We start from the raw sequence: 14,336 nt of genomic DNA, 5'->3' as shown, positions 1-14,336 counted from the left end.
TCAGATTAGTAGAAAAAATACTGTATACTCGTCAGTAAATTTTCTGGTTCAATAAGAAAATATTATTATGAACTAAGTTTTTTCACAAGAATACTATAATCTAATACAGTCAGAAAAAACTGTTGGCAGAGTTTGTTTGACTCACAATAGGTTTGACTTGACGAGAATAAAGACTTGAAAGTAACACGTCGCTTAAAAAACGTCTACACCGAGAAGTAATTTAACAAGGGCTTAATATGAAATCTGTCAGTAACTTTGTAACTACATGCTATAGATAGTGCAATGTGCAGCGGTCTAGTTTCATAACGAAATCTTTCGCATCTGTGTATCACTCAGCTGTTCGCTGACAGTAGTAATGTCAAATTTCAATGTTTTTATTTTTGACATTCTGGTCAAATTCAAGCAAGATGGGTTTGGCTTGCACCCGTCAGTCTTATAATCTAAACCACTATGTAAATAAAGTATTGTGAATTTATCAGATTAGTGCAATATAAAAATGACGTCTGTTTCAAATAATTTGTTAACATTGCCTGTTGATATTCTTATATTCATATTTAAGAAACTACAATTAGATGATCTTGGACGCTTAATGCAGACTTGTAAAACCTTAAATAATTTAGTTCTAAATAACAATACGATCTGGCGATCACTCCATTTAAATTGGTTAATGTTGAAAGATAGAACAGATAGCAGGTATTACATTACACCTAAACAATCCATTTTCCTGTCACTGTTAACCTTTACCTAAACCTTACCTTAAATTTCAGACATCATAATAACTTATCGTGGTACAAACGCTGCAGAGCGTCTCATAATTGGTGTAATGGGTATTATAAGGCAAAGGTAAGGTACACAACCATTTTTTAGACTGAATAGGGTCTAATCTCAAAGGTACCGAAATAATAATAAATTTCTATAATCTTTTAGGTGGTTCTCCATCACTATTCAAATTACATGCCATGGATTGACTTTCACAATTCAGAAGCTCTACTTGTATCAGTAGGATCTCAACTGCATTGTTATCCTACAAACAAAAAAGGTTTGCCATTTGGTAGAAAACCTGCATGGAAATTAGATGTGCCTAAAATTAATAGGCATGATATAAGAACAAATGACATTTCGAGATTTGTTGTAAAACATGATTTTATAGTATGTGGAAACAGGTTTGTGTATTTTATATTATTACATTATATAAAATATATTGTGTAATTATGACTATTGAGTCACTTATTGTAACTTATTAAAAAATTTCAAACATTTTCCAGGGATGGTTGTGTAACTATATACAGAATAAATAACATACAAAGCCGGCCTAGAATAGAGTGCCACATCCGTGATTGTCATGAAAATGGTGAATCGGAAGTATCAGCTGTGGATGTCATAGACAATAGGGGCCAACTGGTTATTGTCTCTGCTTCCAGTGATGCCTCTGAACTATGTTTATGTAGTTGGAGACCAGATGAAGACAGTGATATAGTAACTGTACCTGATGATCAGGATAGCAAAAGTAAGTTATCATTTTATTCACAGCAGTTTTAAAATTATGCCTTTCAGGTATAAATATTTGGAAGATGCATAATTTATGTTGCTGATGAGGCCTACTATCAATTGAATCTGCCTCACAACATTGTGATTTTACTTTCGCGTGATTATAAGTTCACGCGGCGTCAGGGTCCTAGCCTTAATACACTGAAAAAAAAACTTTTCTATTCCAAAAAAGATAATAATATATCTTTTAATTTCTTAGTAAAAAATCTTTCAAAACATATAATATTGAATAATTTCAGGCAAATTTATTCATAAACAAGTGGATGTTCTGGATTGCAACACTTAGCAATTAAAAACATTTTTTCTGTCTTTCAGATGTAGTCAACATTTACCATGGACATGTAGGTGCAAAATGTATAGCCCTTAATAAGGCACAAGACAAACTAGCAATAGGTCTCAATGGAAACAGTAAGCCTCTCTTACTTGATGTGAATAAGTAGGTGATTTTTAAATATGGCAATACAGTCTGTGCAATATTCAAAAATAATAAAATATTCAATTCAAATGCTCAAGAATTGTATGGAAGTATAATAAAGTCATCATTTTGTTTGACTATTAATGAAACTATTGAATTTTAAGCCTCCTTTTTTAACCATTGAATGGTCACTTGTTTTCTAGATTATTATTTACATGAACTGGAATTGGCACCAAAAAAATAACAGTGTTTTCTGCCAAGAGTGTAATAAGTTAGTTACAAAATTGTTAGTTCTCCTACATGCTAACTTCGCAAATATTCGATGTTGGAAATTATTAAAGTTACTAATGAATAGTTTTTTTCAGCACACAATTCCTAATGACTGCTGAGGATACTAAGAATCCTAAACAAGCTATACGCGATATACAGTGGCATGATGAGAACAGTATTGTTTATGTTACTCATTCAGGGTTCCTACAAATGATAGACGTCAGATCTCATAATGTGGTACAGTGAAACAACTTTATCCTTTCTTTTACCATACTTTATTACATTTTTGACAAGATTTCAACTGATAACTTAATTTAGTTAAAAGTATTCTGTTACTTTACTACATATGTAAATACATATTTTTTTAAAATTATAAAATAGATTCTTCTTTTGAATAATAATAATAATTTCAGATTTATAATATGAGAGATCCTTTTCAATCTACTTTATACTGCGTGAAGTCTGATGGTGAACATGGAATCGTGGTCGGCTCAGCTGAGTATTCGCGCTGCGTGTTGTTTGACTCACGCAATGATAATAATCATGTGCAGGTGAATTTATCATTTTTATCTGTGAATAGGGTTCACATTAACTTGGATGTTTTTTTATCTTATGCAAGTACATGTGTTGTGTATCGTATAATAAGGAATGTTTAGTTATAATATAATTTTATTTCAGATGTATTTTACGCAAAGGAACACATCTCCCGTCTACAGTCTAGATTTTGATTCGACAAAGTTGATTACAGCAGTAGATCGGGGTGTCGGGGTATCGAACTTCAATGTCGACCCTTCTACAGAACCGCAAAGAGATTATTCTCATATTTTTTATCAATAAATTATTTATTTTATCGTTAAGTGTGTCATTTTTTAATTAAACCGGGTGTAAGGGTATCAGTAGTATATAATTTTGTGTTATGTGTACAGCATTGCCCAAAAATTGTCCTGTGTGTTCGCATATAAATATTACTTTCGAATACCTACTCGCAAAATGTTTACTGCTGTGTCACAGCAGGCTCATTGTAAAATATGATGATGAAAACGACCTAAACAAGCTGTAAAGGCTAGAATAACAATGTAAAGTTTGATTCCTAAACGAATATTACCGAAATTTCGACATTGACATGTGTAGTTGTGACAATGACAGATTGATCCAAAACCAAATAAATACAAATCTTAACCTATAATCATTCGGTAGTCATCTATTTTTCTCTCCTAAAAAACGAACAATGAAGTAAAACAATTGTAATTTTTGCCGGACATTCTTGTTTACCTTTCTCATCCCACAGGCACAATGTTCAGAACTAGGTTAGTAAATTTCATCAGAACTGCTTACAAATCGCACCGTAGAACAATCGTTACGAGAATTCGAAACTATGCTCCTGCAACTATGGGACTGTTAACAACTGCGTGTTGCGAAGAAAAACTAAAAGAGTTTGATGTGATGTGGGATGAAGGAAGTCTGGAACATGACTTTTTGATCCGGCAAGCGACGACTATCAACGTGAATGCCGCCACTCAACTCCTAACCGTCACATTAGTCGCTATACAAGACACAAGTGAGAGGTACACAAACTGTTCTTAACTTACATAAACACGTAAATTGCTTATCTAATTAATTACAATTTAAAACTAGTTGATTAATTTCTTATGCTTTGTACGAAGGTTACGAGAAGCCCTTACTCGGGAAATCTGTCTCGTGAAGCAGGCCCTGGAATGGGGTGAAGCTGGGACACCCCCTCACCACTGGGACCAGCTGGTTGCTGTCAGGGGATCTCTTTGTGATTTAAAACACAACCTTCATACATTATTTAGTAAGTATTGGCTATTTGCCAGTATATTAATAATGACAAAAATAATTATGGCTGATATTATAGTACAGATATGTGCATAGTTTCTTACATCAGAGACAACAATACTGAGTGTCATTAGCAATTATCAAGGTATGAATAAAGATCATGCAAAATTAATTCACTTAAAATGATTTTCTGTGTTTTAAACAGAAGTAATAACAAAGTTAATAACAAAATAAATATGATTTATGTAACTAAGTTATTTTTGGATAGGTTATATGGATTATGCAGAGAAGTTAGCAACAGTTGCAGCAGAAATATCTTATCTGTCTGGCAATATTGCTGCATCAGATGCCATCTGCGAAAGAATAGACCATGCATGCAGGTAAATAAATAAAGAAATACAAAAAAAATGAGTTTATTAAAGCATGTTATGTTTTATGACAAGTATTTTACAAAGTTTTCATTTTTTTTATCTTTTTTTATATTTTATGTAGGAGTGCTCAAAATTAACAAATTGTTTTTATTTTTAAATAAATTTAATACATATTTGATATTTCATATGCACATTAATATGTAAAACAACAATAGTCACTTCTTTTGACCTCTAACATTGTAATAATGATAATGTAACAAAATTTTATAAACAAAATACTTTATCCTTAATTGATATTGTGTGTATATACATATAGTGGCAGTAGTGTGTGTGTTGCAGGACTTGCAACGCGCAGAAGCAGCTGACACACGAGCTGCAGCAGGAGAGCCTGGAGCTGCAGCAGCAGGCCATCATCAGCTCCCCCCAACTGGAGGATAAACTCAAACATGAGGCCAAAGACAAATCTAAACTCAAGTCTAATAAAAACTGACTATGAACAGCAATACTTGTAAATACTGGCTTATGATGCAACACGCCAGCCAAGTTCGCTGGGAGAAGTAACTGGGGATGAGCTTACAAAGTTTTATAATTTGAATATTATGCAACTAAGTCAAGATTTGCGAAGCAAAATCAAGAGCAATTTAATTATAGTAGTCAATTAATATAGCAGATCTACTTGCAAAATTCCCTGTAAATAATAAACTTAGTGATACTAGACAATAAGAAGTTTTAAAATTGCTTGTCCTGGTTTTATTTTCTTAGGATAATTTGCGAACAGACCTGTCTGGACCTGCATGTTTAGAACGTAGCGTCCTTGTTGAGATGTGTCTCGATGTCCACGCGACAGATGGGGCAGTGCTTGTTGGTGCTAAGCCACTGATCGACACATTCCATGTGGAAAAGGTGCATGCATGGCAACCGCCTGAAAAGTCGCAATTTATTTTCAAAAATGTTTGGACGCGATAAATTCAGAAAGTTCTAGGCAATTAAAAATATTTATATATAATATTATTGCATCGTGATCCTTTTACTTATAAAAGAATCAAATTCCATAACATAAACAGAGTCTTACTAATGTTGCAAGAAACTCGCAAGTAATTATCACAATTCGTAATCATAGCGTCAATTAAAATCATGTCGGCTACTATTTTATACTCCGACCTGGGAGCCCACTAGTTCCTAAAGTTACATTTTAGTAATTGTGGAAAGTGACGCTGCTGTGAAGTATACCGTCTAGCTTATTTCGAGGGGAGGCAGTAGGTCTCCATAATTTATTTTATAATTCGAGAGGCCCATTGGTAACTATTAGTGTAGCACGTTCCGTACCTGCAGTCGGAGTCGACCTCGAAGATGGAGAGGCAGATGGTGCACTTCTCGTCGACATGGTGCGGCGCGGGGCGGTAGGCGTGGCGGTAGGTGTTGCGCTCGATGACGGCGCCCGACGCGCCGCGCCCGCGCCACGCGCGCCGCTCCGCCGCCTCCGCCGCCTCCGCCACCTGCACCATGGCCGCCGCTAGAGCACCCGTCCCCTGGGGACACACTCTATGCTGATAACTGCTCTGTCTACAGTTATGATATCAAAGGATTCCTTTCAGGGGTTTCAGATTCAAGAGAGATGTCGGCATTGAAAACCCCAAACGTGACATATTGAATTTGAGTCTTAGCTTTCGCAGTAACGGCATCATCACACTAGCACGCATAAAGTTTTCGGTCATATATTGAGACGAAGTAACTTGTTCCGTCATGGCAACTTGAGGACACATCACAACTTAGCTGCGTCCACGATATGAAGTCTTAAGAGTCTAAAGTGTTAATGAGTAAAAACCTAATCTCCTTCTTTACACTATCATCATTGTTTTCTCGTACTTAAACCATATACATTACCCAAATCAAAAGTATATGATTTGCTTACCATGTAGGACGGCTGGATAGATATGTGTAGGTGCGGCGGCGACGGGTGCATCTGCATGTAGTGATGCATGTGGTGGTGGATGTGTTGCCGGTCGCTGGAACAGATGGAGTTATTATAGACCTGGGTAGTGGTAACTGGCTAACATCTACTTAGCATAAACATTCGTAAGTTACTCTTAAACCTGATTCACGTGTCTCAAAATTGGAAATATTTTAACATAAAATTCGGCATGAATTTCAATGTGAATGTTAACGCAAGACTTTCTGTAATTTATCGTGATACTTACAGCATCATAGGCGGTGGTGGTCCTGCACCGAGATCACGTTGCTGCAGTTCATCAGGGAACTGAAATTCACAAAACAAAAACAATTCTTGAATATCATAGTTGCACAATATATCAAAATTATAATTCTTTGTGAAAACATTATGATCTTTGCACTGATCTGACTGATCTTTTAAACCTTTGTAAATGGTTGATAAGTCTGGGTATTTGTGTGCATGTGCAAAGAGCTCACAGCAAAAAGATCCAATTCCGCACTGCGGAACTCCTTTCCTCAATAAAAACATTAGGAATATAAGTGAGAGGTAAGTACACCGAGCACTGTCGTAGGCGGTAGCGGAACAGGCGGGAACTGCGCGAAGCCGGGCCCGAAGCCGCCGCCCATGTCGCCCATCATACTGCGACGCTGCAACTCCTGCGCAAAATACAACACACTTCTATATGAACCACTATCTTTACTGTACAAGACACATTAATATACGAAATAGTTGTACAGATTAAGTCAGGTATGTGACGGAAAAGATCAATATCCAAGATGTATGTTGTTTTATCTGTTGTGATAGATATAATTAGATTTCAAATTCTCAATAAATTCTTTAAATGCTTGAATTGAATTAATCACATCATTTTCTATCCAACATGTAGAAAGTTGCGATGCCAGATGGACTTTTCTTGCCAGCTGCCAGCAATACCTTTTTGGGTGGCAAGTAAGAATGCTTAAGGACAATGTTGAAAAAAAAAGTTCACTCATTATGCCAAACTATTTAACAGGGGTTTAGTAGACCGTATTCAACAAAAACACTAAAACATGTAGAACTATGTACAGGATGCGTTAATATAAGTACTTCATACGTACACTCAGTATAAATACACGATCGTGACCAGTGATCCGGAATGCATGCAATTATATATTTTTCTTAATTATAAGTATAGTAGTAGGATCTTTTATACAATACTATGAAATTAAATTCTGCATTCCAGAAATATAGGCGATTTTTTAAGTCTAAAAAGCTATTTTTTTTATATCTGATTTTTAAACCTTGTGTAGTTTTATTTTGCTAATTTTAAATTTCGCAGATGAAGAAGACAAAAGCTGCTTTCCTTCAATATTTAAATAATTTATTGCTTTTCAATGCATCATAAAAAAATTGCAAACAAAATGATCATCTATTGAACAATATTTTCAATGCGATGCCGCGATGTCTCTATATTTCTTCCTTAGATATATATTTTTTTATGAACAATAAAAAAGGTTAGATAGTAGAAGGTGGTAGCAGCAGGTTTCGCCAAAAACTTGATGAAAAAAGTTTTCAAAAATCCAGCCTATACGCTAAATTGATTTGCTGAAACAATTGAAACAGATAGAAGGTAACTTTAAAGAAAGAAATCGCTTTGACCTTACCATCATATGGTGCTGCCGCTGCCAGAGCCGTTCGTGGACGAGATATGGCGGAGCGACCGACATGCCGTCACGACGACGTTCACCCACTGATTTATAAACAAAGAAGAAAAAAATCGTATTTAGCGAAATTCCGCGTGGACTCCCAGTTTTAAATAAACAATATTTGTGTCTAATTTCAAAAATCAAACCTGCCCATTACCTTCCTTTAAAATCGAAATACCCAAAAACCGCTGTGCACCTCTTTCATTATTTATAGGTAAACTATATTTAAGCTAAATTTCGTAGCCGTAGCCCATTCCAAAAAAAGTTTTACCCCTCACTAACCCCAAAAGAGTAGCATATTTCCTTCCCCACACTCGCAACTATCTGTGTAACAAGTATCATTAAAATCAGTTTTGTACTTTTGGCGTGAAAACAAGACAGATAGACAGACAGAGATACTTTCGCACTTGAATGAATGAATTTATTTGAAATAAGTAGAGGTAAAATTTAGGTCTTAAATATCGAATACAGATGCTTATACTCAGTCACTTATAATACTAGTATAGTGTTTTGGAGTAATTACGATGTCTTTTCTAACTGTTGATTATATAATAGTTAGTAGTGTGTGTACGTACTGTGCGCGGGCGGCGCGTGGTGGTGGTGGTGCGAGGGGTGCGCGTGCGGCGGCGCGTGCGCGGCCGCGTGCGCCGGCGCGCCGCAGCACGCGCAGCCCGCGTGCCCGCAGCAGCAGCGCCGGCAGCCGCCGCACGCGCCCACGCGGACCCTGCACACCACATCATCAGTTAGCCTGGCTTTACAATATGTATTATTATTTATTTAAAAAAAACCGACTCCCACAGTAAGGAATTTAATTCCGTGCATCGCGGGATGTTTCACAAACATACAAATCACATGCACAATGACACCTAGACTCTGGACAAGCATTCGTGGAACACACAAATGCTTGTCCTCCGCGGGGATCGAACCCACGACACGACGCGCACAGTGGGTTTAGCTTGGTGACACCTCAACCAGTCGGCTATCCGTGCAGTCAATGTATGAATTCCTAGGAAACGTTTTAGAGGTACGAGTGTCATCAGTGTGGGTATCACACGAACACTTTCGAGAAGATCTACATGCACTTCATGCAGTCAAAATGCGGACGATTAGTTCGAAAGTCCTTTTCCAGCGCACAAAGGGCCAATCAATTTATCTGGACGCTTTAGATAGGCGTTTTTGAGTGTTCATCTTTGGATTTCATTTATTTATGGCAACAGAAGACAGTTAAAAAACACATACTAATTAAAAAAGTTGAGAATTACTTTAAAAATAATTTTAGTTTCAACTTTAGTTGAACAGATATATTACAATACACTATTTTCAGTTGGGTTCCATGATCGATATCACAGAAATCAATTATCCGCGCCACCCAATATTTATATTTTACGCACGTGCGGAAATAATGTGTTTCGATTTATATTATAGAACAGGTATTGAAACAGACAATTTGATATTTCTAACTGAAATGTTAGTTGCAAAATCTACATCAATTTATTTATGTATAGAATGACAAAATAATGTTACTTGATAATGGGTAATTGTTTCTTTTCGTTTGTTTCTGTGAATCGTTATTTTTACAAAACCTTTTTTATATAAAATACAAAAAAAAAATATATAAAAATAAAAAATACACATTTTTTTATATAAAAGGCAATATAAAAGACTTATCGGTTCTTTGCCTCAAATAGTAAATTTTGTAAGAGGTTCGAATGACTGTTTAACGGGTAACATGTTGCAGATTTTTTATTTTTTTTTACTTGTACTGCATAGTGCTTTTGTCATTATTTTAGTAGTATATTTTTATGGGTAATTTCTTCGTGTCATTTTAGCAGTAGAAGTAATTATTATTTTTATTACTGTTAATGTTTACAAGACGTCTATCGTTTCGGGAAATAACTGCTCTGATAAAAATCTATACTAATATAATAAAGCTGAAGAGTTTGTTTGTTTGTACGCGCTTATCTCAGGAAGTACTGGTTCAAATTGATAAAATATTCTTGTGTTCAATAGACCATTCGTCAAGGAAGGTTTTAGGCTATATAACATCACGTTTCAACGATTAGGAGCGAAGATACAATGGAAAATGTGGCAAAAACGGGAAAAAATATTAATCTTTGAGGGCTTCTGTTCAAAAAATCCTAACTTATATCATCTAACCACGCGGACGAAGTCGCGGCCAACAGCTCGTAATTTATATAGTCGCAGATGCCAGTTTTCCATAGTCTCAAAAATTAACTATAACAACTAACATAATAATACCAATAGCCCAAATTAGCTTAACCTCCACAAATTACTATAGTTTTGTAGCTCCCCTCTCCATATTTGCTCTTTAATAGAGCAGGGGTGGATGGCCCCTGGTATATACCCCATTTCGATTAAAGTTCTCAACAAGGGCTCTACATGTTGGACCTGTGTGCCCGTGCACGCCTTTAAAAAGGACCGGATCTGTTCACATGAAGTGATCCCGCTAGTCCGTCCCTTAGAAGGAAAAGAAATAAATATAGTATTACCTGGTGCGTACGAGATGTGCATGCGGCGGTATCTCGGACACGTTGTGCGCCAGATGCGGCGGGTAGACGCCGCGGCGCGGGATGCCGGGCAGCAGGCGCGCGCCGCCCGCCCAGCCCGCGCCCGCCAGCTCCGCCGCCTCGCCCGTCTGCGTCGCGCCCGGCTGGAAGCCGCGCCCCGGGGAGCCCGTCAGGTCGATCACTTCTTGTTGCTGGAATATTACATAAAAACTATAATTGTAATCGGTTGGACCAGTGGTAAAGTAACGATTCCCGCATAGAACAAGCGTTTGTATGATAAACTAATGCTTGTTGCGATAGAGGGACCCAGAGTCTGGATGTCTTGGTGTATGTGACTTGAATGTTTGTGAAACACCTCACGACAGCTCTTTTAAGAAAAAAATAAGTTCTGTCTCAAAAGCAAAATGACGCGATTTGTAACGATTAAACACGTCTGTTTTACAATATGCCATAAACTATTTCCTTTCAATACACACAACATCGAATTTTTAATCAAATCTATACTAATAATACTTACGGCGTTGTTATCATCACCCACAAGCATGACGCCGTCATCTGAGCTAGAGTCTGACACCCAATCTAGTTGTAGGTCAGGAGCGGATAGCACGCCGCCGGCATTCGACCCCTCGTTCGTTTGCGTTTCCTGCGCCTAATAAAAAAAATAAACATTCTTAACTGAAACATTGATAAAGATTCCGGAGACAAATGTGATCGCTGCTACAAAAACATACTTGAACATGAAAATTTATCCGTAGCTGCACGGGAATCTTTAGTCAAGAGATTAGTATTTTGTGATATCCGACAAGACCCAAGACAATTGTTATAATTTTATAACGACATTTGGACATCACAGCTACACTACGATTTCGTATGATTTCCGATTGATTTCGATTTACCTGATTGTTAGTTGGTCTGTTCTCAGCCATCGGTCTGCCCGAGCTAGTGCCCGGTTGCGGCGACGTCTCCTTGGGCCGCCGGTCTCCGCCGCCGTCGATCTCGCAACATCTCCTCGTATCGTCAACTTCAGTCTTCACGTCTATGTTTTCGCTGGTGTTTGTTGTACCAGGCTCTGTTTTGACTTGACACTGTTCCACAGCTTCTGTTTTGATGGCACTCACTGACGGCATAGTTTCCTCCTTCGATGGCTCTTGTTTGATGACAGGATGCTGTGTGCCAGGCTCCTCCTTCACTTGCAACATAGAGCCTGAAGCTCCGCCACTATAATTGGTTGCATTGTTCGGGAACTGTTGAGATGCATTTTGCTGATTGTAGTTGGGATTGCTCCGGTGACACTCGTCACTGTGATTGCGACCAGACTGTGATAAGTCACTGGGCATATTTGCCTTGCATCTACAATTATTGCTTGATGCATGGTCTAAGTTTTCTTGCTTTACTTGCACCTTCACACCAGTGAGATTTTGAGGCTGCATGTTGTTATTCTGGGTGTTTTGTCTTCTCTGGTCAACAGTTTGCAGAAGTAAATTGCTGACATTTTGTACATTGGGAGCAGGGTTCCTAGATTGACCGGGCTCGCCTTTTATCTCAACTCTTGGAATATCTCCAGAGTGGCTGCAGTTTCCACTGCCCACACTAGTTCCTGTACCACTATTTGCAGCATGGTTCCCAGCACCATTGTCACATTGTTTCTTTCTTGGTGAGGACACATTGTCTTCCTCCTCTGAACTAACTTCTATACAATTTGGTACTTCATTTTCCTTTGAATGTCGCCTGCGGGGAGAGATGTTCAGCTTGCGACTAGGTCTCTCTAAGCCATTAGGCTGAGCAGCAGTTTCTCCTGTGGTGGTTGTACCTTGATTATAGACATTAAGTCTTGGATGTAGATATTCATATTCTGCACGATTATCAGAAACACGATTTCCATTGGACATGGCATAAGCTAAGGGATGAGATAAGAAGTTCCTATTGTCACTCAGAACAATGACATTGTTGTGATATGGGGCTGCATATTCTCTTGAAGGCTGTATTCCAGGGTAGTGTGCATAGTTAGGATAGTAGTAACCATGCTGGTTGAGTGCATGAGGTTTGGGCTGGTAGCGGATGTTGACTGGGATTCTTCGCTGGCCGCTTCCATCCGTGCTATCGGGGTTTGAACCAAAAGAGTAATCCAGGGAGCTGGAACTATCTGGCAGAGGTTGATACTCTTCTGGAACAGGGGTATGGGAGTCTGCTGGGTGTGAAAGCGATGATATATTCACTTCATAAGGTTGGTTTGGAGTGGTTGAATTCACATAGTTGGATGACACAGGTTTGGGTGCTTGTTCAGTAACGTTGTCACTCCCTGCCTGAGGGTTCTCAGTTGGTTCAGAAGGTGTTGGCATCACTTCTACTTCATCATCACTCTCTGCAAACAGGGCATCACACTCCATTTCTTCTGTAATATTGGATATTTTAAATATTAGAAACTGTACGGTGTGAGCGCATGAAATAAGAATAAAATTATGTAGCCAAAAATTCTATCTAAATTTGTAACAATAACAATTATATTTTAAAAGTAAAAAATCTTTTTGATTAAGTGAATAAATTTAGTATTATTTAGTAGTAGGTATATTTGATCTCTTATCATCATCATCTCAGCCTATAGCTGTCCACTGCTGTACATAAGCCACTCCGTTTGTTCTCCAGCACGACCCATTCATGGTATATTTGATCTTTACTATTTTTTTTATACAAATGGACATACCAAGATTGTACACCTTTTCAAATAATTTTACTAGCTTAGTTCACAAGTAGTAAAACAATATTTAATATAGAACTACCCAACTATCTGTTATTGAACAATACATAAATCTAAAAACTGATCATGGCTTAATAATGTACTTTCATCACTTAAAAATTATTAAATATAGGTACATACTTAATAATACATTTTTAGTGCAAACAGCATGATCACATAAAGATCCATATTCACTATACTATATGTACTCAATAATATGTATATAATATATATTAGATACAAGCATTATAAACTCAATTGTGCAATTACATTTGCAGTCTTCAAATATGTGATTTGACCACCACTTGATACATTACTCAGGATTATAACAGCCATATATAATTACCATTCCTCTGTTGATTGTCAGATGATGTAGATGTAAACACAGTATCCAGGATGGCTGCCAGAGATGATGGACCAGCAATATCCCAGGAGGACGATGATTGCTCGCCCTCGTAGCCCTTTTCAGTCATTTTATTAGTAATGATGTGGTTCCATCATGTTCTTATGATTGAACGTACATTTATGTATATTCGTAACTCTTGCTATTGTCAACACTCAACATCCGACGTGAAGGAAGTCCTATTCACTTAATTTTAACCATATTTATGTTTTATAATTTAATAATATGAACACAATAATATAATCGTCACGACTACATGAATGCTATGAGTAAAATCTAATATAAAAACAGAAATAAAACTTGTCTTGAATTGTCTGTATACCTATCAATATGTACGATTATTTTTTTAATGCGAGTGAGTGACAAGTACAAGTTTCACTCTAATATTTTCTTAATTTATCGTACAACACTTTTAGTCGACTGGCAACATTTCAACCGTCCACTGTGCGATCTGTATCGATCGCAGTGGAAAAAATTAGAAATTCTGAAAATATTATTAATATTCCTCAGTAAATATTATTTCTTTTCATTCTTCTGTTTAACTTGATATCTTAACAATACCAACTTCACCATGTCATACTATATTATTGCAAAAACAAGGTAAATAGTAAGTTTTGTCGATCAATAATAGTTC

The 14,336-nt window shown here is 37.1% G+C and overlaps 3 protein-coding genes across 3 annotated transcripts; 2 read left to right on the top strand and 1 right to left on the bottom strand.

Annotated features, from left to right (window-relative positions):
• Positions 1 to 3: 3 nt before the first annotated feature.
• LOC113499350 (F-box/WD repeat-containing protein 4) lies at positions 4 to 3,090 on the top strand. The gene is made up of 8 exons (XM_026879798.1): positions 4 to 693; positions 768 to 843; positions 928 to 1,163; positions 1,266 to 1,507; positions 1,864 to 1,984; positions 2,329 to 2,470; positions 2,647 to 2,784; positions 2,912 to 3,090. The coding sequence occupies exons 1-8, from the start codon at positions 497 to 499 to the stop codon at positions 3,068 to 3,070; spliced, it is 1,311 nt and encodes a 436-aa protein (XP_026735599.1). The 5' UTR covers positions 4 to 496; the 3' UTR covers positions 3,071 to 3,090.
• A 91-nt stretch (positions 3,091 to 3,181) lies between these two features.
• LOC113499352 lies at positions 3,182 to 5,139 on the top strand. Its single transcript, XM_026879799.1, has 4 exons — positions 3,182 to 3,798; positions 3,898 to 4,046; positions 4,299 to 4,410; positions 4,741 to 5,139. Exons 1-4 carry the CDS (start codon positions 3,527 to 3,529, stop codon positions 4,889 to 4,891), a joined length of 684 nt encoding a protein of 227 aa, XP_026735600.1. The 5' UTR covers positions 3,182 to 3,526; the 3' UTR covers positions 4,892 to 5,139.
• On the bottom strand, positions 4,737 to 14,061 carry LOC113499357. The gene is made up of 12 exons (XM_026879805.1): positions 13,646 to 14,061; positions 11,462 to 12,957; positions 11,083 to 11,214; positions 10,548 to 10,756; positions 8,613 to 8,761; positions 7,996 to 8,081; positions 6,907 to 7,008; positions 6,600 to 6,658; positions 6,314 to 6,407; positions 5,728 to 5,930; positions 5,182 to 5,323; positions 4,737 to 4,828 (listed from the first exon to the last, which is right to left on the bottom strand). Exons 1-11 carry the CDS (start codon positions 13,770 to 13,772, stop codon positions 5,200 to 5,202), a joined length of 2,781 nt encoding a protein of 926 aa, XP_026735606.1. The 5' UTR covers positions 13,773 to 14,061; the 3' UTR covers positions 4,737 to 4,828; positions 5,182 to 5,199.
• Positions 14,062 to 14,336: the final 275 nt, after the last annotated feature.

Source organism: Trichoplusia ni, chromosome 12, assembly GCF_003590095.1.
Source record: "Trichoplusia ni isolate ovarian cell line Hi5 chromosome 12, tn1, whole genome shotgun sequence".
Lineage (NCBI taxonomy): Eukaryota > Metazoa > Arthropoda > Insecta > Lepidoptera > Noctuidae > Trichoplusia > Trichoplusia ni.
This window is presented reverse-complemented; position numbering and strand designations above follow the sequence as displayed.

Coding starts and splice junctions, on each gene's coding strand:
- LOC113499352 (XM_026879799.1), top strand. CDS start 3,527: ATGTTCAGAACTAGGTTAGTAAATTTCATCAGAACTGCTTACAAATCG. Junction 4,047..4,298: donor CAACCTTCATACATTATTTA/GTAAGTATTGGC, acceptor ATTTTTGGATAG/GTTATATGGATTATGCAGAG. Junction 4,411..4,740: donor AGAATAGACCATGCATGCAG/GTAAATAAATAA, acceptor TGTGTGTTGCAG/GACTTGCAACGCGCAGAAGC.
- LOC113499350 (XM_026879798.1), top strand. CDS start 497: ATGACGTCTGTTTCAAATAATTTGTTAACATTGCCTGTTGATATTCTT. Junction 694..767: donor AAAGATAGAACAGATAGCAG/GTATTACATTAC, acceptor CTTAAATTTCAG/ACATCATAATAACTTATCGT. Junction 844..927: donor ATGGGTATTATAAGGCAAAG/GTAAGGTACACA, acceptor ATAATCTTTTAG/GTGGTTCTCCATCACTATTC.
- LOC113499357 (XM_026879805.1), bottom strand. CDS start 13,772: ATGACTGAAAAGGGCTACGAGGGCGAGCAATCATCGTCCTCCTGGGAT. Junction 12,958..13,645: donor TGACAATCAACAGAGGAATG/GTAATTATATAT, acceptor CCAATATTACAG/AAGAAATGGAGTGTGATGCC. Junction 6,659..6,906: donor CGCCTACGACAGTGCTCGGT/GTACTTACCTCT, acceptor TGTGAATTTCAG/TTCCCTGATGAACTGCAGCA.